This window comes from Mobula birostris, chromosome 6 (assembly GCF_030028105.1).
Source record: "Mobula birostris isolate sMobBir1 chromosome 6, sMobBir1.hap1, whole genome shotgun sequence".
NCBI classification, from domain to species: Eukaryota; Metazoa; Chordata; class Chondrichthyes; order Myliobatiformes; family Myliobatidae; genus Mobula; species Mobula birostris.
The window spans coordinates 117777936-117804104 of NC_092375.1; the positions used below are offsets into that span (position 1 = coordinate 117777936).

At 45.0% G+C, this 26169-nt stretch overlaps 2 protein-coding genes across 2 annotated transcripts in view; one reads left to right on the plus strand and one right to left on the minus strand.

Moving 5' to 3' along the window:
• tmem169b (transmembrane protein 169b) overlaps window positions 1–26169 on the plus strand; it is a 462028-nt gene that overhangs the window by 113451 nt on the left and 322408 nt on the right. The window lies entirely within an intron of this gene.
• The window catches only part of LOC140199302 (unconventional myosin-X-like), an 88796-nt gene that overhangs the window by 61353 nt on the left and 1274 nt on the right, over window positions 1–26169 (minus strand). Inside the window, exons 2-4 of the mRNA XM_072261127.1 lie at window positions 3762–3860; window positions 2540–2695; window positions 483–670 (exon numbers count right to left, since the gene is read on the minus strand). Coding sequence (XP_072117228.1) covers window positions 483–670; window positions 2540–2695; window positions 3762–3860 — 443 coding nt within the window. The remainder of the gene's footprint in view (window positions 1–482; window positions 671–2539; window positions 2696–3761; window positions 3861–26169) is intronic.

Here is a 26169-nt window from a genome sequence, read left to right on the forward strand (position 1 = left end):
TTCGCTGCATGTTTCGATATACATGTGACAAATTAAGTTAAGGTACCTAATTAACAAACGAGAGACAATCTGCAGATGCTGGAAATCTAGGCAACACTCACAAACTGCTGGAGGAACTCAACGTCCGGGCAGCATGCACAGAAAAGAGTAAACAGTCAGCGTTTCAGGCCGAGACCCTTCAGCATTTAATGAACCTATCCTGGATCCCTCACGTCCTCTTCAGAAAGATTGATTTGGAGATACAGCACAGTAACAGGCACTTCCACACCAATGATCCCATAATGTCCATGTGACCAATTAACTATTAACTCGTAGGTCTTTGGAACGTGGGAGGAAGTCGGAGCTCCGAGGGAAACACACAGTCACGGGGAGAATGTATAAAGTCCTTATGGACAGCAATGGGAATTGAATCCCAATCGATGACCGCCGGCACTCTAAAGGTTATACTAGCCACTAGTAGACTGTGCCGGTCTGCTACCCACCTGATAAGCACACACTGGCTGTCCCGTCGCTTCCAAAGGCACCTGTAGCACTCGTTGGCGATGGCGAAGATGTGGGGTGGAAGCTCTCCAAGTTGGTGCCCACTGTACAGATTGACCATGCTGGCACTGTACAGACTCTCGATGTGTTTGTACGGGTTCACTGCTGTCAGGATCGAGCCAATGTTCGTCTGGAAGAAACGCACAGTTAGCATTTGGGAGCTGAGCAGTGTGTTGGCTGGGGTTGGAACAGTCCCGCTGGTTGTGCTCATCGCTAGTTCCCTTCCTGAATCACTGCCCTCGCGGGGCTGGGTCGGACCTCCAGATACCACAGAGTATTTGCCCGAGACGCAGACAATCACGTGGGCAGGGAATGCCCTGAATCTCTGCAGGTCCTCACAGGAGGCTTCACTGGGATTCTTGGTGAGAGATTCAACTCATTCATGGGTCAAGAACCTTGGAGGAGGTTCAGCAAGGAAGGAGGACATGTTCAAACAGTAGAGCTAAATAGACAAGCGGCAGATGCAACAACAAGAAGCAAATGGAGTCAAAGTACGGATCCTACACTTTTAGAAGGATGTTGTCGGGATTTGAGGACCCAAGTTAAAAAGGGAAGTTTGAATCGGTTAGGACTTTATTCCCTGGAGTGTAGGAGATTGAGGGGAGATTTGATAGAGGTTTACAAAATTTTGAGTGGTATAGATAGAGTAAATGCAAGCAGGCTTTTTCCACTGAGGTTGAGTGAGACTAGAACTGGAGGTCATGGGTTAAGGATGAAAGTTGAAATATTTAAGGGGAACATGGGGGGGATCTTCACTCAGAGGGCAGTGAGAGTGTGGAATGAGCTGTCAGCGTGAGTGGTGGATTCGGGTCCAATTTCAACTTTTAAGCAAAGTTTGGAATCAAAATCAGGTTTATTATCACCAGCATTTATCATGAAAATTGTTAATTCAGCAGAAGTTCAATGCAATACATGATAAAGTAGAAAGAAAAATATAGGTAAATAAGTATATTAAATAGATTAAAAATAGTGCAAAAACAGAAGTAGTATATATTTTAAAAAATGAGGTGATGTTCATAAATTCAATGTCCATTTAGGAATCATATGACAGAGGGGAAGAAGCTGTTCCTGAATCACTGAGTGTGTGTCTTCAGGCTTCTGTACATCTTTGCTGACAGTCACAATGAGAAGGTGGCATGCCCTGGGTGATGGGGGGTCCTTAATAATGGACGCTGCCTTTCTGAGGCACCGCTCCTTGAAGGTGTCTTGGAGACTGCGGAGGCTAGTACCCATGATGGAGCTGACTAACTTTACAACTTTCTGTAGCTTCTTTCTTGTTCAGTAGCACCTCCCCACCCCCTCTACATCGACAAAACATTTCTAGTGTTTTAGTGACAAACCAAATCTCTTCAAGCTCCTAATGAAATAGAGGTACATAGATGAGAAGCGTACATAGGGTCCAGGGGCGGGTCAATGGGACTAGGCAGGATAATTGTTCAGCATGAACTAGATGGGCCAAAGGTCCTATTTCTGTGCTGTTGTGCTCCATGAATCTATGGAAAAGTGGCAAAACTAGAGGCAATTTACCTAAATGTATGCAGATTCCTACATTTCCTTGCAGTGGAAGGTGGCCATTCAGCCCATTGAGTTTATGTCAACTGTCGGACTCAGGATTGGTTGAGCAAGCTAGAGCTTTGGAATGAAGGAAGATGAGAGGTGACTTGACAGAGGAGTACATGATAAGAGGCATAGATAGAGTAGACAGAGACCTTTTCCCCAGGGCAGCAGTGACCAATACTGCTTAAGGAGAGTAGAGGAAAGTTTGGGGGGTGGCGGGGTGTCAGAGCTAGAATTTTTTTGGTGCATGGAACACACCAGCAGGGGTGGTAGAGCCTGATACATTGGGCTGTGTAGGACAGAAGAGTTAGATAGATTGAGAATTATGTTTATAAACTTCTATCTTCCAGGTCCTGTATCCTGAACGCTTTCACCCTGACACCTGGGCATTCGGCAGAGAACAGGAAGAGGGAAGTGACAGCAGTGGAGGAACATGGCGTACGTAGATCTTATCCTGCCTGTATCTCAGGAAGAGGTTGTAGAGAATGCTGGACTCGTGCAGGTCAGCGAGATTCGACATGTCGTCCGTCCCATCAACACTGGTCTGGTGCATCGGCGTGGCAAGCTCCAGGGTCACAGGAGCCTTCAGGGAGAATTCCTGGAGTGGGAGAGAGGCGGGACAAGGAATAGAGAGAGTGGGGAGGGAAAGGGAATGGTGAGGAGAGGGAGAACAGTATTGGGTGATAGGGAGAATGAGGGTACGGTAGTGAGACCGAGGGCGAGGGAGCAAAAAAAAGAGGAATGAAGAGATAGGGAGAGAGGGATAGGGAGAGGGAGAGTGGGAAAGGATAGAGAGGAAGAGGAAGAGAAAGATAGGGAGAGGACAGTAAGATGGTGTTCAAAATCTCATCCAAAAGCAACAGCTCCCAAAGTACATACAAAACTCTCTCAGTATCATCCACCTCTCAGTGTGACCTTCCCTTGGTACCTCCACTCCCATAGTGTGACCCTCCCTCAGTTCCACCCCTCCCACAGTGTGACCCTCCCTCAGGACCATCCATCTCCTCCACAATATGGCCCTCTCTCAGTTCCACCTCCCACACAGTGTGACCCTCCCTCAGTACCACCCACCCCTCCCAGTGTGACCCTCCCTCACTTCCATCCATCTCCCACAGTGTGACCCTCCCTCACTTCCATCCATCTCCCTCAGTAGCACCCCTCCCACAGTGTGACTCTTCCTCAGTGTGACCCTCCCTCAGTACCACCCCTCCCACAGTGTGACCCTCCCTCAGTACCGCCTCTCCCACAGTGTGACCCTCTCTCGGTAACACCCCCCCCACAGTGTGACCCTCCCTCACCACCAACCCTCCCACAGTGTGACCCTCCCTCAGTACCACCCCAACTACAGTGTGACCCTCTCTCCATACCACCCCTCCCACGATGTGACCCTCCCTCAGGACCACCCCTCCCACAGTGTGACCCTCCCTCAGTACCACCCACCTCGCCCACAATATGGCCCTCTCTCAGTTGCACCCCAACCACAGTGTGACCCTTCCTAGGTCCTGAGGCACTGTTCTCGTAGTCAGGACACTGATAGAGCAGGCAGCGGTGGGGCCTCAGTGAGGGGGCACCACAGATGTCTATCCCAGCTTCCTGCTGCATCTGGAACCCCATGGAGACCGACCGGTCAGAGGGGGGTGGAGTGAATTGGGAATCTCTCTCACCTCTCCGTAGTCTGTGGTGAAGTGCACAATGCCATCAGAGACGCTCGTAACCCGGCTGGGCAACAGTTGATTGGCCACCCGGAGCCAAACCTGGCAACCCTGGAATACAAACAAGATTCTGGTCATTAACATAATCCATGGCCTGGATACAAAGCAAATTCTGGCCATTAACATCTCTGACGACCTGGAATACAAACCAAATCTGGTCATTAGCATCTCCAATGACTTGGAACACGAACCAAATCCTGGCCATTAACACCTCCCAAGACCCAGCATACAGATGCAACCACAAGGACAGCAACCCAGTCTCTACTTCCTTGAGGAGGTTCACCTTGTCAGAGAGCACCAACAAACTCCCATGCCTGTTCCTGTGCTCTGTCTTGTAGGCAGTGATAGGAGAACAGAATTTAGTATCATTCTGTACAGCGCAGGCGCAAGCATTTTGATCCACACCATCTCTAGTAATCGCATGCCTGCGTTAACTCCACCTCTATGCCCCACTGTTTCAAGTATTGGACTAAATGTCTGTTAAATGTTGTCACTGTTCCTGCCTCCACCACCTCATCGGAAACACCAATGCCCAAGAACAGGAAAACTTACAAAAAGTGGTCGACACAGCCCGGTCCACCACAGGAGAGCTGTCCTCCCCAATGAGCACATTTACAAAGAGCACTGCCACAAGAAAGCAGCCTTCACCAAGGATCCCAACCAGCCAGGCCTTGCTCTCTTCTGTCTGTCGCCATTGGATGAAGGTACACAAGGCTTAGGTCCCACACCACCAGGGTCAGGAACAGTTATTACCCTACAACCATCAGGCTCCTAAATAACCTCACTCACCTCAACACTGAACTGATTCCACAACCTACAGACTCACTTTCAAAGACTCTACAACATGCTCGCAGTGTTGTTCATTTACTTAATTATTTTATTATTATTATTGGGTAGTAGGTAGTGGCTCCATATGTCACTACTACAGGGCGTGACGACCCTGCCTTACACGAGACCTGGGCTCAGCTGGCTCCGGCTGACAGTGCCCGGTATGGGCCCCTATCCAGGGTTACGGATCCCACTGCCTTGTGGGTATCTTCGGGAGAAGAGGAGGCTAAGGAGTAAACCCTACACAAATCCGGAGTGGAGCCCCTAAGGTGGTTGGATGACGTATCACGTCACCTCCCGGCAGATCCTGCAGCCAAGCTGATGCCAAATGTACTGCTTCGCATTCCTTTGGACCACATCCGTGAGGCTGAGAGGGGGATCTTGATGTCTGGGCAGCCCAGGATCTCCATATTCATCGCCCAGGTCTGTGCCCCAAGGGGTGCATCCATTGTCTACTTAGACAGACAGAGCCATTACATTACAATATTATTATTCTTTTTTTGGTTGTTTGCCGGTCTTTGTTTTGTGTGTAGGTTTTCATTGATTCTATTGTATTTATTTGTCCCACTGTGAATGCCTGCAAGAAAATGAGCCTCAGGTTATACGGTGACATCTACATACTTTGATAATAAATTTACTGTGCTTTGAACTTTTGAACCTCCTCTAGTCGTTCATCTCAGATATCAACTACTCTGATAAATGTACCCCTCAGGTTCCCTTAAATCTCCCTCTCACCACAAACCTACAGCCTCTCATCATTTTACATACAGTGCTGCTAGAAAGTTTGTACCTTGTAGAATTTTCTCTATTTCTGCATAAGTGTTACCTAAAGTGTGATCAGATCTTCATGCAAGTCCCAAAACTAGATAGAGAACCCAAATAAATAACACAAAAAATTATACTTGTTCATTTATTTATTGAGAAAAATGATCAAATGTGTGTGAACCTTTGCTTTCAGTAACTGGTGTGACCCCCTTGTACAGCAATAATGTCAACCAAACATTTCCGGTAACCGTCCATTGATTGGAAGACTGACTCCAAATAGCTTTTGTAGAAGGCATTGCCCCAGAGGCTCACATACTTTTTCCAACAAATACACGTAATATTGGATCATTTTTCCTCAATAAATAAATGAACAAGTATAATGTTTTTGTGTTATTTATTTAATTGGGTTCTCTTCATCTAGTTTTAGGACTTATATGAAGATCTGATCACATTTTAGGTCATATTTATGCAGAAATGGAGAAAATTCCACAGGGTTCACTACCTTTCTAGCACCACTGCAACTCCATTATGTCACCTCCCAGCCCCCTTCACTCCAGTGAAATTCGACACAGCCTACCTAATCTCTGATAGCTCAAGCCCTCCAGTCCCAGTAACATCTCTGTGAATTTTCCCTGAACCCCCTTTTAGCTTAATCACAATCTTTCACATAGCGTGTGACCAGAACTACACACAATACTGCAAATGCGTAACTGTAATAGGACGTCCCAACACTCGGCTGATGTAAGCCTTCACCATCCTGTATATTTGTGGTCAAATTCAGGGAACTGTGTACCTATTCTGCTGGGTCTCTGTTCGTCAACATTCCTTAGGACCCTGCCATTCACTGTGAATATCCTTGTCTGGTTTAACTTCCCAAATTCCACCACTTTGTCTTTCTCAGATTTAATTTCTACCTGCCTTTCTTTGGTCTGGTTTCCCAGCAGATTTAGATCCTTGGGCACTCTTCTTCACAATCCACGTCACCAGTCTATATTCTCTTTCATAATGGTTTGGCATGGCAACTGCTCTTTACACTACCACAAGAATCTGCAGAGTTCTGGACACAGCCCAGCTCATCATGGAAAACAAGTCAAAGTCAGCATGGTTTCTGTAAAGGGAAATCTTGTCGAACAAATCTTCTAGGAAATAACAAGCAGGGTGGACAAAGGAGAGGCAGCAGATGTCATTTACTTGGATTTTCATGAGGCATTTGATAAGGTGCCACATGGAAGGCTGCTTAACAAGATAAAATCCTGTGGCCTTACAGGTAAGATACTGACTAGATAGAGGAATGGCTGACAGGCCATTGTGACTGGGAATAAAGGGGGCCTCTTCTGGTCAGCTGTCAGAGACCAGTGGTGTTCCTCAGGGATCAGTATTGGGACTGCTACTTTTCAGAGTGTTTGTCAATGATTTAGATAGTGGAATTGATGGCTTTGTGGCAAAGTTTGCGGATGATATAAAGACAGGTGGAGGGGTAGGTAGTGCTGAGGAAGCAATGCGATTGCAGCAGGACAGGCAAATTGGAAGAATGGGCAAAATATTGGCAGATGGAATAGTGTTGGGAAATGTATGATAATGCATTTTGGTAAAAGGAACAATAGTGCAGACTATTTTCTAAATGGGAAGAAAATTCAAACAACAGAGGTGCAAAGGGACGTAGGACTCCTCATACAAGACTCCCAGAAGGTTAATTTAAGGGTTGAGGCTATGGCAAAGGAAGCAAATGCAATGTTGGCATTTATTTCAAGGGGAATAGAATATAAAAGCAAGGAGATAATGCTGAAGCTTTATAAAACACTAGTCAGGCTGCACTTGGAGTATTGTCGACAGTTTTGGGCCCCTTATCTCAGAAAGGATGTGTTGTCATTGGAGAGAGTCCAGAGGAGGTTCACAAGGATAATACCGGGAATGAAGGGGTTAACATATGAGGAGCGTCTGGCAGCTTTGGGCCTGAACTCACTGGAATTTAGAAGACTGCGTGGGGATCTCACTGAATCTTACCGTATGTTGATAGGACTAGATAGGGTGGATGTGGAGAGCATGTTTCCTATGGTGGGGTATCCAGAACTAGAGAGAACAGCCTCAAAATTGAGGGGCAACCTTTTAGAACAGAGGTAAGGAGGAATTTTTATAGCCAAAGAGTGGTGAATCTGTGGAATGCTCAGCCACTGTCTGCAATGGAGACCATGTCCATGGGTATAATTAAAGCAGAAGTTGATAGATCCCCAATTGGTCGGGGCATCAAGGGATACGGTGAGAGGACAGGTGTATGGGGCTGACTGGGATCCGGGATCAGCCATGATGAAAAGGCAGAGTAGATTCGATGGGCTGAATGGCCTAATTCTGCTTCTGTATTATGGTCTAAGCTAGGCTCCCCTCAGTGGGCTCTCTCTGCACATCTCACTGCCTCAAGTAAAGCAGCCAACAGAATTGAAAACCCTCCCACCCTGAACATTCTCTATTTTCACCTCTCCCATTAGAGGCAGAAGATACAAAAGCCTGAAAGCGTGTATAACAGGCTCAAAGATAGCTTCCTCCCCACTGTTACCAGATTTACATTCAGATTCATTTATTCATCACATATACATGGAAACAATACAGCGACGTGTGTTGTTTGCGTAAAGAACCAACACAACCCAAGGGTACGCTGGGGCAGGGAATATTTCCCTAGTCCGATCAGAACCCTATCTCAATCTACCTCATTATAATGTTGCACTTCATTGATTACCTGCACTGCCCTTTCTCTGTAGCTGTAACACTTTATTCTGCATTCTGTTATTGTCTTACCTTGTTCTACTTCAACGCACTGAGTGATGATTTGATCTGTATGAACAGTATGCAAGACAGGTTTTTCACTGTACCGTGGTATGTGTATCAATAAAAAACCAATATCAACTTGAAATCATTAATATACATTATGGGTCAACAGAGGATCGAGCATTTAATCATCATAACCCCTCAGCAATAAAGTCAACTCAAGAAACATGAAAAAATGCTGAAATGAAATTGGTTGGACCTGAGTGAACAAAGGTGACAACAAAATGGAGGAGCACAGACCCAGAGAGAAATGGATTGTGGGTATAATTATTGACATATGGTGACATGTGACCATGACTGAGAACTAAGAGCTCCGGAGCCCTTGATGTTTGAATTGGACAGACTAAATGAGAAGGGAAGGTATTTGCCTGATTAAAGGGTAACAGGAGATGGTGCTAAGGGATGAACCCAGCCCTGGAGCACAGAAAATAGAACTGTCATGGGTGGGGCTGAGGTGTAACAGGAGACAAGCTCTGGGTGGAGGGTTTTACAGCCCCCACACAACAGTAGTGTCAACTACAGACAGAATTAACCAAAATATAATCAAAGGTTGAAGCAAATTCATGGGTAGCCTTAATTTTCATACGGACAGGACAAAGCAAGTTGGCAGATGTGGGATGGAGCAAACATTGACAGAAGTTTCCTGGGATAAAATGTGACGGAAGGACCAAGGAAACAAGTTATCTTTGACCCTACCTTGAAATGGGGCAAAGTATTCAGGAATCCTCAGGGGTAGGGGGAAACCGGGAGTGACCACCTCATGAAAGAACTTTGCATTCAGGTTCAGAACCAGAAACGCGAGTGGAGCAAAGGCAATTTGGAAGTGTGAGAATGAGTGGTCGGAGTGATGGTCGTCAGCAGATAAACAATGACCAGACTTAAGGGAATATTTCAAATTTCCTCCAAAAATCAGCTGCAAACATTTCTAGCATTTTGTTCTGATTTCAGGTACCAGTATCTATATGAAAATGTTGGATCAACATCAGTTCTCAAATTGCTGGGTCCACCCTCAAGAACAGATAACACATTTTGGACTGAAGGGCCTGTTAATTGTGCTGTATTGTTCTAGAGTACAGGGCACTTAGAGATACATTCTGAATACATGGAATTAGTGACCGTTTACAAAGTGTAGTTAATAAACTTCAACGATGGCAGCAACACATGAAGAGGGTCCAATAAATGACGTACAAAGATTTTCAAAAGAGTTTCATAAGGAGTTACATAAAAATTGTCAAATAAAATAAAGGCACACATTATTTATTTGAGGATACCTGTTGGCGTCATTGGTGAACGGCTGAAAAACAGAAGATTTCTAACTTCAGATTTGGATTTTTTTTTAATCACACATACATCGAAACATTCCCAGAGGATTGGGAAGTGGCAAATGTCACTTCACTCTTTAAGAAGGGAGGGAGGCAAAAGACAGGAAATTATAGGCCAGTTAGCCTGACTTCAGTGGTTGGGAAGATATTGGAGTCTATTATTAAGGATGAGGTTTTGTAGTACTTGGAGACACATGATAAAATGGAACAATGTCAGCATGGTTTCCTTAAGGGGAAATCTTGCCTGTCAAGTCTGTTGGAATTCTTTGAGGAAATAACAAACAAGATAGACAAGTAAGAGCCAATGGATATTGTTTACTTGGATTTTCAGAAGGCCTTTGACAAGGAGCCACACGTGAGGCTGTTAAACAAGAGTCCACGGTATTACAGTAATGATACTCGCATGCATGGAAGATTGACTGACTGGCAGGAGGCAAAAAGTGAGAATAAAGGGGCCTATTTTGATTGGCTGCCAGTGACTAGCAGGGTCAGTGTTTGGACTGTTTCTTTTCATATTATATGTCAATGATTTGGAAGATATCAATGATGGCTTTGTGGACAAGTTTGCAGACAATACGAAGATAGGTGAAGGAACAGGTCGTGTTGCAGGAGCAGGGAGTCTGCAGCAGGACTTAGATTCGGAGACTGGACAAAAGTGGCAGATGGAATAGAGTATCAGGTATGATCACGCACTTCAGCAGAAGGAATAGAGGTGTAGACTATTTTCTAAATGGAGGAAAATTCAGAAATCGGTGGTGCAAAAGGACTTGTGCAGGATTCCCTAAAAGTTAAATTGCAGGTTGAGTCAGTGTAGGGAGGTCAAATGCAATGCTGGCATTCATTTTGAGAAGACTAGAATACAGGAGCAAGGATGTAATGCTAAGACTTTATAAGGCACTGGTCAGACCGCACTTGGGAGTACTGTGAACAATTTTTGGCCCCTTATCTATGAAAGGATGCATTGGAGAGGGTACAAAGGAGGTCCACAAGAAGGATCCCAGTAGTGAAAGGATTAGCATATGAGGAGTATTTGATGGCTCTGGACCTGTATTCACTGGAGCTTAGAAGGAGAGGGGGGAATCTCATTGAAACCTATAGAAAATTGAAAGGCCTAGAGAGCATGAATGTGGAGAGGATGTTTCCTGCAGCGAGGGGGTCTAGGACCAGCGTCCACAGAACAGAGGGGTGTCCATTCAGAACAGAGATGTGGAGGAATTTCTTTAGCCAGAGGATGATAATCTGTAGAATTCATTGCCACAGATGGCTGTGGAGACCAAGTCATTGGGTATATTTTAAAGCAGAGGTTGATAGGTTCCTGATTCGTAAAGGTGTCAAAGGTTACAGATAGAAGGCAGGTGAATGGGGTTGAGAGGGATAATAAATCGACCATAATGGAATGGTGGAACCAACACAATGGGCCAAATGGTCTAATTCTGATCCCGTGTCTCACGGTCTTATGATGTGCTGGGGCGGCCTGCAATGCAAGCAAAATAAGTTGTGTGTGTCATGTTCGGGCTGGAAGTCTGTGACGGGAGGAATGCCACAGAGATCAGGGCAGGTCTCAGCTGCTGACAATCTGTTTGGTGTCTGTTTATTATTGTCCCTTGTACAAAGATGCAGTGAAACACTTAGCCATTTAATTACTTTGCTAATTAAATAAACCAAGTGCTGTGGAGAGCACGGACCCCGTGACAGGGCAGATCAGAGCTGCAGAGAGAGTACAGACCCTGTAATGAGGCGGATAGTTCAGTAAGTGGAGATGCAAGATGACTGACTGTGGTTTAATGGGTGGGAGGGGGGAGAATGGCGGGATGCTGTATTTCTAAACAAGGAAAAATCAGTAAATGTGAGCGTAGATAGGGATCTGGTGCCTGGTTCGCGAGCCAGAGACCGAGTACTGAGTCAGTGAACAGAACGTTGGCCATTTCCCTCTGTTACTCCCGTACTTAGTCAGCTCGCAGAGACCTGACATCATGAATCATGTTATGTGCAGCCTGTTGTACATAGACCGACACTGAATGTCTGGCAAAGAAACAAGTCACTGCACCCAAACAAACAACCTGGCAATACAAACTACACAAACAGGCCATTCCGCCCAACTCATCCGTGCTGACCATGGTGTCCATCACCACCACTACTTTCTCATTTCCTGTCAGTGTACCTTACATACAAACACTTCCGTGCCTAATGTCACTTTATGGACCTACAATCAATGTATATAAGCAATCTTATGTATTTATATTTATTGTCAAAGAAATGTTTCTCACGTTTCCAGCCGGGGACAGGTATCAATGTTAACTGACGTTTTCATGACAAACTGTGCCATCTTCATCAGGGATGACCAGTTTGTCATGGAAACATCGGTTATAATCGATACCTGTCCCCAGCTGGAAGCCCAAGAAGAGCTTATTCGTCACACAAGCCTAGAAAGCACTGGATCCTTTATTTACCGTGTTTTAATTATTTTGTTCTTTAACTTATTGTGATTTTTATGGTGCTGCATCAGATCGGGAGCAACAATTATTTCTTTCTCCTTTACTAGAAATAACATTAAACAGTCTTGAACCTTGATATATTTAAGCTAGTTTGGCCCAAACCCCTCTGTCTTTCCTATCCATTTACCTGTCCAAATGTTCTTAGAACATTGTTGTCTCTGACATTCAGCCAGAGACTCATTCCACCATAGAGATGCAACACAGAGAGTCATAAGAAGCCATTCCTGCCTGTGGCCATCAAACCTTACAACTCCTCCCTTGGAGGGTCAGACACCCTAAACCAATAGGCTGGTCCTGGACTTATTTCTGGGCATAATTTACATATTACTATTTAATTATTTATGGTTTTATTACTATTCAATTATTTATGGTGCAACTGTAACGAAAACCAATTTCCCCCAGGATCAATAAAGTATGACTATGTACCTGACGACCACTTACTCGGGCAGTTAGGACCACCGATCACATGAAGAAATTGATCCCCAGGCCTCTCTTAATTCTCTCCACTCTCACCTTAAGTTTGTAGAGAGACAGAGTAATACGGCTCAGAATCAAGCCCTTTGGCCCAACTGGTCCGTGCCAGCCCTGCTTCCTCCTTGCTAATTCTAGTTACGGGCACTTGGCCCACAACCCTCCAATCCCCTCCCCTCCATGCACCTATCCAGATGATCCTTAAATGTCCCAATTGTACCCACCATGCCCACTTCCTCCAACAGCTCACTCCAGATGTTCAAGTGAAAAATAAAATGGAAATCTGAGTCCCTGTAACTATTGACAATGTCAGTCCTGACACCATCAACCCTTAAATCAAACCACTGACCTCTGGCACCATCGTCCGTCTGCCACACTCTGTGATCCCTGACAGCATCACGCCGCAGCCAGATCCTCTGATCTCTACCCCATGACCTTTCACACGTGCCCCATGTAGGATCTACTTGTAGGATCTACTTTAGGTATTATTTCTGCGGAGGGCTTTAACCCGCGATCCTAGGCTCACACTGCTCTCCATCTCGCCCCTCTCACTGGTTCCCCCTTTCTTTAATTCCCTCTTTTTTTGTCCTGTTGTCCCCCCTCAGGCACGCCTGTCCCCCATTTCCACCACCCTAATCTTCCCCCCCTCACTGATGCTCCTTCAAACTAGCCCCCTCCCTCTCCTTTATAAAACTTTTGTTCTCCACTCTCTCCCTCTAGCCCCACCCACGCCCACTTTCTCCTCTAACCCTTTGTCTTTCTTTACCCTCTGTCCCTGGTGCACATTCACATATGCACACACACCACATACAGACACATTTAGGCTGATTCATTAGAGACATTAATAGACGCGTGGATGATAGAAAAATGGAGGGATATTTGGGATTGATCTTAAGAGTAGGTTAAAGGGCTGGCACAACAGCATGGGCCAAAGGGTCTGCTCCGTGTAGTGTTCTATGTTCCACATACACACAGAGCCACCTCTCCCTCCCCCCCCCCCAGTTGTCCTGAGCGACCTGCCAGCAGCCTCTGGAATTCAGCCACACCCCGGCCCGATCAGCCCATTCCTACCGGATGAGTCAGTGAGTCGGGGCAGGAGGCTGGAGCCCCCCAGCACCCAGAGTCAACTCTGCCCGGGCTCTAACCTAACAGTCACTCACTAGTCATCTGCGAATGATGAACGAGGCTGAGGGCTTATCAATAATTAACGGAGAGCGACTCCCACCTCTCCACGGCTGTTAATGGACGGTCTCAAACCCACCCGAGTCTCCGGGGAGGCAGGAGGCAGGAAATGGCCGTACAAAACCACAGCTCGCTGCTGTTCCTGAACCAGGGGCGCAGGATAGAATAACGACAAATTTGTACCAACAGCAAAATTCACCGAACATCATCTGACTGTGAACTATCCTAACGCTGAAAGAACCACACGGCAGAGGAGCAAACGCCTCCAGGGAGCACAGGCGAGGCAGAGCGGCATTTGTAACACTGCTTACAGAAAGTCCAGTCCTTTAAGGATTGTGTCATGTGCTTTACTGATCTCCGGACTACAACAAAGGAAATCGGAAGTTCCTGAGACAGGCAGTAAAAATCCCGGGAGTGAACCACGCAGAGTTATGTGTCGCGTCACCATGAAGCTACATGGCTAATAAGGCCATGAAACGTGGGAGCAGAATTAGGCCATTCGACCCATCGAGTCTGCTCTACCATTCCATCTTGGCTGATTTATTATCCTTCTCCCTCTAGCCTTTGATAATCTGACTGATCAAGAATCTATAAACCCCCACTTTAAATATACTCAATGACTTGGCTCCATAGTCATCTGTGGCAATAAATTCCACAGATTCACCACACTATGGCTAAAGAAATTCCTCATTTCCGTTCTAAAAGGATGTTCTTCAATTCTGAGGCCGTGGCCGCTGTCCCTAGACTCCCTCACTATTGGAAACATCCTTTCCACGTCCACGCTATCGAGGCCCTTCAGGATCAGTCGGGGCTGACATGCACGAACCACTGATGGCCAAGGTGTAAATGCCACAAGCAAATGGGAGGGCAAGAGCTGGCTTTGTACTGAGATGATCGATGTGAGAAGCATGAGATTTTACTGCAATTGCACAGGATCTCGCTGAGACCACATTCGAAGTATTGGAGCCATAGGTTTATCCGTTATGGAAACAGGCCCTTTGGCCCAACTGATCCTTGTTAATCTAGTGTGTTTGGCACGTACTCATCTAAATCCTTCCTATCCATGTACCTTTCCAACTGCCCTGCCTCTGTCACTGACAGTGCCATGGTAAGAGATTTGTGATCAGCAGTTCAGGAAGTTGCCACCAGACAGAAATGTATTAAAACCGAGGCAGTGTTCTGCCAGGAATGAGGGAGGTAGAATTGACATTCCATAATGGACAAAGGACAAGGCTCCCAGGTAAAGCAACAGACCCACCCAGCTATGGAAAGAACAGAGAATCACGTCTGATGAGAACAGGTTGAGTGAGATGGGGCTCCTCGCTCTGGAGCAAAGGAGGATAGATATACAAGAGCCCTCCAAGTTACACAAAATCCAAACGGACATCTGTCAATATTGTTTCATGTTCACTGGGTCTAAATTCTGGGGTCCTTCCCCAACAGCAGTGTGGGAGCCCCTCTCTAAAAGGCCAGTGGTGTTTAAAGGAGGTAGTTCATAACCATCTTCTGAAGAGCAATTGGCAAGGGTAATGACCCAGTGTTTTTATTAGAGTTAGACCATTTGGCCCATCGCGTCTGCTCTGTCATTCCATAATGGCTGATTTATTATCCCTCTCAAGCCCATTCTCCTGCCTTCTCCCCATAACCTTTGATGCCCTGACTAATCAAGAACCTATCAATCTCCACTTTAAATATACTCAATGACTTGACGTACTCAGCTGTCACCATCCTCTGGCTAAATAATTTATTCCTTATCCCCGTTCTAAAGGGATGTCCTTCTATTCTGAAGCTGTGCCCTCAGGTCCTAGACCCCCACTATAGGAAACATCCCCTCCACATCCACTATCTAGTCCTTTCAATGTTTCAGTTAGAATCTCAACCCCCACCCCCATGATGTCCAGGTCACAAAAATGAATAAAACAGGGTAGCAAGACTCACTGCTCCCTTCCACTACAGGTGATTGGTGACTTAAGCTGAAGATAAACCAGAGACAGATTCAATACCATTGTTGGCAGGACTTCTCTCGACACTCAGTCCTCAGGGAAGTGAGACATGCTGTGAGCTCTGTATGGGAAATGTCCTCTGTCCCAGAGAACTTGGCTCCTGGGTTGAACCGTCCACACAAGTCACGCCTGCTCTGCTCTAGTAGGGTAGCTCCTTATTTCGTTATTCAAATTTTTATTATTGTTTATTCTTATTTTACAAAGCAGTACAGCATATTTACACAGCCACCCTATGACAGGAAAACAAATAAAACTTGGAGATAGAAAGGAGTTCTAATTTAAGATTAAATTAACATACAAACAAAATTGTTCCCACGCATCTTGCACTTTTCCCTCACTGTTAATTCTTCCCAACTTGTTTCCATATGATGAAATCTTAATCATTTCCTCAGTCCATTCCTTCATAGTGGGACATCTGGGTTTTTTTCCCCCGGTTTTGCAATATAATCCTTGCCACTGTGATGAGACCCACCTTTAAAACCGTTGTTTACATTAGGTATCATCGTCCTATCACATAAGAGACAAAGCTGTGGGCACAAGGGCAGTGTGGTAGCTCCTCATTGACACGATGACACAACAGTGTTGGGGGCTCATCACCAATAATGATAAGCCAACCTACACAGAGGAGGTGAAAGAGCACGATACCTGGGGCAGGCAAATAACCTCTCTCTCCATGTCAACCACACAAAGGAGATGGCTGTCAACTTCAGGGGAACTTCCACCCACTCACATTCCTCTTTAGATCAGCGGCACAGCAGTGGAAACCACGAGCGGTTTCAAAGTCCTGGGCATACACATCTGACACAACTTCTCATGGCGCCAGAACACATTATACACAGTCAGAAAAGCTCACCAATGCCTGTACTTTGTGAGGAGGCTGAAGGAAGCTGGACTTTGAACATCTGTACTCACATCCTTCTACAGATGTGCGGTAGAGGCCATTCTAACAAGCTGCATCATTGCATGGTACAGAAACCGCTCTGTAGCAGACAGGAAGGCTTGACAACGGGTAGTCAAGGCTATCAAGAAAAGTGCCAAAAAGGGTCAGTAATATCATGAAGGACCCTACTCACCATGCTCATGGCCTGTTTGTCCCACTCTCATCAGGGAGGAGGCTACACAGCATCTACACCAGGACCACCAGACTCAAAAACACTTTCTCCAAGCAGCAGGGCTGATCAACACCTCCACCCACTAACCCAGCCATCCACACCACAAACAGCCATTACTTTCTCAGTCCTGACAAAGGGTCCCGGCCCAAAACGTCGACTGTACCTCTTCCTAGAGATGCTGCCTGGCCTGCTGCGTTCACCAGCAACTTTTGTGTGTGTTGCATTACTTTCTCATTTCCTGTCAGAATCACCTTATGTACAGACACTCCAGTGCTTTGCTTTATGGACACACAATTAATCTATGTATACAAGCTATCTTATGCTTCGGATCCAGAGGAACAATTAATTTGTTCTCTTTTACACTTGTGTATTGAAAATAACATTAAGCAGTCTTGGATCTTATTAGCCTAGACTATTCAGCATGCCACAAGCATTTTTATTTCAGAAAGAATTCTCTCTGCTGAGCTCCACCAATACCAGTGAAGGTACCTTGACCTGGAGGTCTGGACCAGGGGCCTGAGTAACCTGCAGGCGCACATCTCCCGTATCCTGGCAGTCTCCATGGTGTGTGTGTGTGTGTGTGTGTGTGTGTGTGTGTGTGTTCGTTCACATCCACTGCAACTACCTGCTGCTGGAACACGACCAGCTCTGGGACCTGTTCTACAAGTTCTGGTCTGACTGGAAATCTTCTCACTCCCGGCCACAAGAAATTGGATCATGAATACCTTCTTGCAACTCTGCACAATTCAGATTCAGGACACACCTTACAACTTCTGAAAACTGCTGTGGAGTGTCTGGTTAAACTTCATGGGTCCTCAGAAACACTACTTCACTTCGAGATGGCCCCATCTGACCAGTTATATTCCAACATGCGGAGTCATCCCTGTGCTTTGGAGAAATGACAGAAGGGTTTGGCCCTCTGCAGATCCATTCAGTCTAACTACCACAGGTCCCTCATGGTCACAGATCAATTGACCTGCAGAGATCTTCTGCTGTGTCTACAAGGACCAAGCCAATGTTTGGGTACAAATGCAGACAGAGTTAAATTATACCACAGAGACAAAATTCAAAAGGGTGAAGATTGCAGGACTGAAGGTGTAGTAGTTAAATGCACGTAGCATTCGGAATAAGGTGAGCAAACTCATGGCACGATTAGAGATTGTTGTGGGCATCACTGAGTCGTGGCTGGAAGGAGGCCATAATTGGGAGCTTAACATCAAAGGATTTACTTTGTATCGAAAGGACAGGCAGGAAGGCATAGGCGGTGGTGTGGCTCTGTTGGTGAGAGATGGCATTACATCTTCAGAAAGAGGTGACATAGGGTCGGGGAATGTTGAATATTTGTGGGTGGAGTTAAGGAAACAACAAAGGTAAAACAAACCATCATGGGAATCAGATATAGGCCTCCAAATTGCAACCAAGATGTGGGGTTGACATTCCTATGTCTCATGGTCTTCCAGGTGAAGATCCTTTCCTCTCCCAGGGATGATATCTTTGCAGCTTCTGTTAACATTTCTGTAGCTCTGGGTTTTTAAATATATAAGCAAGATAGATATTAGCATGGCTAGAAGATTGGCTGACTGGCAGGAGACAAACAGTAGGAATAAAGGGAGCCTGTTCTGGCTGGTTGCTGAAGACCGGTAGTGTTCCTCATGGGTCAGTATTGGGACTATTTCTATTCACATTCTATGTCAATGATTGGGTTGATAGAATTGATGGCTTTGTGGTCAAGTCTGCAGATAATGCTTAGATAGGTGGAGGGGCAGGTGGTGTTGAGGAAGCAGAGAATCTACAGAAGAACTTGGACAGATTAGGAGAATAGGTAAAAAAAAAAGTGGCAGATGGAATATAGTTTAAGGAAGTTAAAGCCAAAATATATTATGAGTACATACGTGTCACCATGTATAACCCTGAGATTCTTTCACTGAGGCATACTCAGAGTTGCCGATGTGCACCAGCGCCATCTTGGAAGTGTAGGGTCATGCACTTTGGTAGAAGGAATAAAGGTGTAGACTATTTTCTAAATGGGGAGAAAAATTTTTTAAATCAGAGGTGCAAAGGGACTTGGGAGTCCTTGTGCAGGATCCCCTGAAGGTCAACTTACAGGTTGAGTCGGGGGTGAGGAAGGCAAATGCGAATGTTAGCATTCATTTCAAATGGACTAGCATATCAAAGCAAGAATGTGATGCTGAGGCTTTATGTATAAGGCTTTGGCCAGACTGCATATTCTGAGTAATTTTGAGCCCCTTATCTAAGATGTGCTGGCATTGGACAGAGTCCAGAAGAGATTCACAAGAATGATTCTGGGAAAGAAATGATTAATGTATGATAGTTGTTTGATGGCTCTGGGCCTGCGCTCATTGGAGATTAGAAGAATGAGGAAGGATCTCATTATTGAAAGGCCTAGATAGAGTACATTTGAAGAGGATGCTTTCTTTAGTTGGACAGGAGACTGGCTCAGAATAGAGGGATATCTATTAACTATTTAGAAAAGAGATGAAGAGGAAGTCCTTTGGCCAAAGGATGATAATCTGTGAAATTCATTGCCACACATGCCTGTAGAGGCCAAGTCATTGGGTATATTTAAAGCAGAGATTAGTAGGTTCTTCATTAGTCAGGGCATCAACAGTTCTGGGGAGAAGGTAGAAAAATGGGATCGAGAGGGATATTGAATCAGACATGATGAAATGGTGGAGTAGACGCAATGGGTCAAGTGACCCAATTCTGCTCCTGTGTCTTATGGTCTTTACCACCTTATCTGCCTGCTAATCCACTTTTGGTGAACTATGGACCTAGACTCCAAGAACCCCCAGTACCTTGATGCAATTAACAGGCCTACAATAACTGTACACTTCCTCCTTACACTTGACCTCCCAAAATGCAAGGTCTCACACGTACCCAGATTAAACTCCATCTGCCACTTCTCTGCCCATATCTGTAACTGATCTATAATCGGACTATGCATCCCCCCCCCCCCATTTAGTAGTGTCCCACAAGATCTGATATTGCCTTTCTCACAACTATCTTCCCAAAATACTCACCTACTGTCAGGTATTTCACCTGGCTCATTTCCCAAAACCAGATCCAGTAGGTCCCCTCCTCCAGTTGGGAACTCACGTCCTATTTCAAGATGGTCTGGATTTTGGTGGTTAAAACAGGGGATCAAAGTGACAAACTGGCCACAGATGTTAGAGCTGGTTGCTGACCAACGCTCGGCCCTCGGGAAAGAACTTGGACAGGCCCGTCCAGTTGAGTAGCAAACTTCAGCTCCAGTTTCCAGATAATTTATCAGCCAGACCTTTTCAGAGTCACTCACCTGGTCTCACAGGTGGAGGTGGTACATAGGCTTCATACAAATAGTCTCATTTCCAACAAGAGGCTTCTGCTCTTAATCTACTGGTATTGGCTGATAGGTTCTTGATTAGTGAGGGCATCAAATGTTATGGAGAGAAGGCAGGAGAATGGAGTTGAGAAGGATAATAAATCAGCCATGATGGAATGGTGGAACAGACTCAATGGGCCGAATGGCCTAATTGTGCTCCTACTTCTTATGGCTTTGATTTATTATTGTCACACACCAATAATAAAAGCTTGTCTGGCATACCATCCATGCAGATCAATTCATAGCACAGTGCATTGATGTAGAGCAAGGTAAAACAATACCAATGCAAATAACTGTAAACGCTATAGACAAAGTGCAGCACAGGTAATAACAAATTGTGAGGTCAAAACGAGATAGATTGAGAGGCCAATTTTTTGACCAAGAGGTCCATTCAAGTCTCTGATAACATTGGGATAGAAGCTGTCCTTGAACTGATGGCACGTGCTTCCAGGCTTTTGTATGTTCTGCCGGATGGGAGAGGGGGAAAGAGAGATTGCCGAGGATGGGTAGGGACTTTGATTATGCTGGCTGCTTTACTGAGGCGGTGAGAAATGTCGACAGAGTGCATAGAGAGTTCCTACGATGTGCTGAGCAACGTCCACATCTCTCTGCAGTTTCTTGCAGTGACACGTAGAGCAGTTGCCACACTGAGTTGATTGTACAAGAACATAAGAAATAAGAGGAGTCGGCCATCTAGCCTGTCGAGTCTGCTCCACCATTCAATAAGATCCTGATCTGACCATGGACTCATCTCCACCCATCTGCCTTTTCCCCAGAACCCTTAATTCACCTACTATGCAAAAATCTATCCAAACTTGTCTTAAATATATTTACTGAGGTAGCCTCTGCTGCTTCATTGGGCAGAAAATTCCACAGATTCATCACTCTTTGGGAAAGGCAGTTCCTCCTCATCTCTGTCCTAAATCTAACCACCACCCCCCCTCCCCAAGTCTTGAGGCTATGCCCCCTAGTTCTAGTCTCACCTACCAGTGGAAACAACTTTCCCACCTCTATCTTTATCTATCCAAATCATAATTTATTATCCAGACAGAATGCTTTCTATGCAAACAACAGGAATTCTGCAGATGCTGGAAATTCAAGCAACACACATCAAAGTTGCTGGTGAACACAGCAGGCCAGGCAGCATCTGTAGGAAGAGGTGCAGTCGACGTTTCAGGCCGAGACCCTTCATCGTCCTACAGATGCTGCCTGGCCTGCTGTGTTCACCAGCAACTTTGAAGAATGCTTTCTATGGCAAGTTGACGGGGACAAGCTGAGTTGCTTTCTCCTGAGGAGTAGAGACATTGGTGAGGTTTCTTGACCGTGACATCAACGTGTTTGGACCAGGACAGGTGATCCACTATGACGGTATCATCTGCAAACCTGTAGATCGAACTAGAGCACAGCCTGGGCACACAGTCCTGAGGGTACAGGGAGCTGAGGACGCAGCCTTGTGGAGGGCCAGTGATCAGAATAATCGTGTCAGAGTTGTTGCTGCAAGTCCTTACTGACTGTGGTCTGTTGATCAGGATGTCAATGATCCAGTTGCAAAGGGAGGTTTTAATTCCCAGGGTCTGGAGTTTGATGGTGTGTTTGCTTGGAATAGGAGTATTGAAAGCAGAATTGTAATTAATAAACAATAGTCTGACCTAGGTACCTACTGTCCAAATGCTGCAGTGTGGGGCCAGAGAGATGGTGCCTGTCATCGAACCTGTTTCAGTGGCAGGCAAATTGCAGTGGGTTGATGTTGTCTATGAAGCTGGAGCTGGTGTGTGTCATGACCAGCCTCCTGAAGCATTTCATGATGGTGGATGTCCGAGCCACTGGGCGGTAGTTGTTTAGGCACGTTATCTTGTTTTTCTTGGGTACAGGGATGATGGTGGCCTTCTTAAAGCAGGCTAAAAATGCCTGCAAATGTCTGTATATTACAAAACCTTTCTCCTAATTAGACCATAAGACATAGGAGCAGGTTTAGGCCATTCAGCCCATCGAGTCTGCTCTGCTAATCCACCATGGCTGATCCGGATCCCACTCAGCCCCATGCACCTGCATAGTTCCCTCTAAGCTGTGCGTGTACGTGTGCACACACACGGTTTTCAACCAGCGCACAAAGGAAACTAATGTGCGCACAAAAGGTGAGTTACCTAAAATAATGTAGTAATTAATAATTATACTTATTGAAAATAATCTTTTAGCTAACTGTTTCTGTTAACTAGTTAGTTGGTTTTTTAAATACCACAATGCACGTCACTAATTTACGTCACCTCGCCTTTCCTGTTCCGGTTTGTACAGATGCATCACGGTGGCAGCCATCTTTGACGGACAGTGTTCATATCGTAAAGTTTACAAAGATCTGTTTCAAATCCTGTAGGTAGCTTACTAAGTTTTTATTGGAAAAAAATATTGATTCACTATGTTGAATTCAAAAGAAGCGAAGGGCGTGAAGCACAAAAGAACTGCAAATTTGTTTAAAGTTGAATGGATTAACAAAACAAGAGACACTGTTACACCGAAAGTTCATGAGGTCATGAACGTTCAGCTACGAGAAATATTTATGTATGATTCGGAAACTGGAGTTATCTGTTTGTATTGTCGTGATACAAAAGTTGCTGGAGAATTTGCTCGTGGAAAGAAATGGGATGATATTTGGAAACTTGACTTTTCGAAGTGTCATTTGGCAAGTAAATCATATTTGGATGGTGTACAAAAGCTCAGGCAACAGAACTCACCATTACCCGTTACAGGAGCGCTACGCATGTTACGGTTGAGTGCAGATGAGCGAGAGTGAAAACGATCAAACCCAGAGGAGATCAAAGTTGAGGTACAAGAATGGTAAGCTTTTGATTTCTCCACAATTGCAGATTGTGACTTCACATTTGGCGATGAACAAGTTAATGCCTTATGTCTGAGATATCATGATTTTCTAGCTGAAAATACTGTAATAGTTAGACCGCTTAATGATTTCAAATTTTCCGTGCAAGAAAAAATTAAATCCAAACCGATTTTAAACTTTGCTCAAATGGTGGAATTTGTACTTCAAAATGAACAGTTTTGATACCTTGCACAGTTGATGGACATTGGGGGAACCTTTCTTGCGTCTAGTGCGGACTGTGAGCGAGGTTTTAGCCTAATGAATCAACTCAAAAACAAGCTGAGAAACCGTTTAGGTCAGTGGTGCCCACCCTCCGGGCCGTGGACCGATACATTGCTGCAAAAAAATGCAGTGGTGCAGTGGTAGTCGGAACGCACCCAGCACGTAAATGTTGGGTTCTTCACGGCAATGTATCGGTCCGCGGCCCAGAGGTTGGGGACCACTGTTTAGGTGAATGTCATTTCGATATGTTAATGAGAATCAAAAGCTATCAATTGGATGGAAGTTCTATTAGTCTAGATAGAGATTACAAAGAATGAGTAAATGCCAAAGACAGAGATAAAAGATAACTGAGTGACTTAAAGATGTATGTTATTTTGTTGTTATTCTGTGCAGTTTTATCTCAAATATTTTATAAACCTACATAAACTGTGCCATGTGTGCATTCAGTGCGCACATACTTTTGTCACAGGAAAAAAATTTGCACAACATAATATTTTTGCACACACTGACTACTAAAAATTGAGGGAACATTGTACACCTGGCATCTAATCATATCCTTTAATGCCCTGTCTGATCAGGAAATGATCAACTTCCGCCTTAAATATCCCCCACAGACTTGGCCTCCACCGCAGTCTGTGGTAGAGCATTCCACAGATTCACCACTCTCTGGCTAAAAAAAATTCCTCCTTATATCCATTTGAAAGGGTCGTCCCTCAATTTTGAGATTGTGCCCTCTAGTTCTGGATACCCCCACCATTGGAAACATCCTCTCCACATTCACATTATCTAGTCCTTTCAACATTCGGTAGGTTTCAATGAGATCTGACGCATTCTTCTAAGTTCCAGTGAGTATAGGCCCAAAGCTGCCAAAAGCTCCTCACATTTTAATCCCTTTCATTACCGGAATCATCCTCATGAACCTCCTCTGGACTCTCTTCAATGACAACACATCCTTTCTGTGCTATGGGGCACAAAACTGTTGACAATACTCCAAGTGCGGCCTCACTAGTGTCTTATAAAGACTCAGCATTATCTCCTTGCTTTTATATTCTATTCCCCTTGAAATAAATGCCAATATTGCATTTGTCTTCCTTAACACAGACTAAACCTGCAAATTAACCTTCAGGGAGTCTTGTACGAGGACTCCTAAGTCCCTCTGTGCCTCTGATGCTTGAAACTTCTCCCCATTTAGGTAATAGTGCACAATATTGTTCCTTTTACCAAAATGCATTATCATACCTTTTCCAACACTGTATTCCATCTGCCAGTTTTTTGCCCATTCTTCCAATTTGTCTGAGTCCTGCTGCAATCGCATTGCTTCCTCAGCACTACCTACTCCTCCACTTATCTTTGTATCATCTGCAAACTTTGCAACAAAGCCATTAATTCCATTATCCAATCATTGACAATGTGAAAAGTAGCAGTCCCAATACTGACCCCTGAGGAACACCACTAGTCACCGACAGCCAACCAGAAAAGGCCCCTTTTATTCCCACTTGCTGCCTCCTGCCTGTCAGCCATTCCTCTATCCATGCCAGTATCTTTCCTGTAATGCCATAGGATTCTATCTTGTTAAGTAGCTTCATGTGTGGCACTTTATCAAATGCCTTCTGAAAATCCAAGTAAATGACATCCACTGCCTCTCCTTTGTCCACCTTGCTTGTTACTTCCTTGAAGAACTCTAACAGATTTGTCAGGCAAGATTTCCCTTTACAGAAACCAAGCTGACACTGCTTTATTTTATCATTAGTCTCCAAGTACCTCAAAACCTCATCCTTAATAATAGACTTGAACACTTTCCCAACCACTGTGGTTAGACTAGCTGGCCTGTAATTTCCTTTCCTTTGTCTTCCTCCCTTTTTAAGAGTGGAGCGACATTTGCGATCTTCCAGTCATCTGGGACCATGCCAGAATCAAGTGATTCTTGAAAGATCATGACCAATGCATCCATTCTTTCTTCAGCAACCTCTCTCAGGACTCTGGGATGTTGTCCATCTGTCCCAGGTGACTTATCCACCTTCAGACCTTTGAGTTAGCCTAGCACTTTTTCCCTCTGCATTAGCAATAGCACTTACGCCTGCTCTCTGACACTCTCAGACCTCTGGCACACTGCTGGTGTCTTCCACAGTGGACAGATGCATCGTACATTAAGTTCATCTGCCATTTCTTTGGCCCCCATTCCTACCTCACCAGCATCAAGTTCCAGTGGTCCAATATCAACTCTCATCTCCCTTTTACCCTTTATATAGTTGAAAAAAACTTCTGGCATCCTGCTTTATATCATTGTATAGTCTACCCTCATATTTCATCTTTTTCCCTTCTTATAGCTTTTTTCATTGCCTTTTGTTGGACTTTAAAAGGTTCCCAATCATCCAACTTCCCACTCATTTTTGCCACCTTATGTGCCCTTTCTTTGGCTTTTATGCAATCCTTAACTTCCTTTGTCAGCCACTGTTGCCTACCCCTGCCATTCGAGAGCTGTTTCTTCTGTGGGACATATCTATCCTGTGCCCAGAAACTTCTGCCATCTCTTCTCTGTCGTCATCCCTGCCAGTATCCTCCTCCAATCCACCCGAGCAAGCTCCTCTCTCACGCCTCTGTAATCCCTTTGTTCCACTGCAATACTGATACATGTGAGTTATGCTTCTCACTTTCAAACTGAAGTACGAATTCAAGCATATTATGATCACTGCCTCCTAAAGGGTTCCTTTACACTAAGCTCCCTAATAAGATCTGGGTAATTACACAACACCCAATCTAAGACAGCCTTTCCCAGAGTAGGCTCAAAAAAGCCATCTCACTGGCATTGGACAAATTCCCTCTCCTGCGAAACAACTCCAACCCAATTTACCCAATCCCTTTGCATATTGGTTCCCCATTACAATC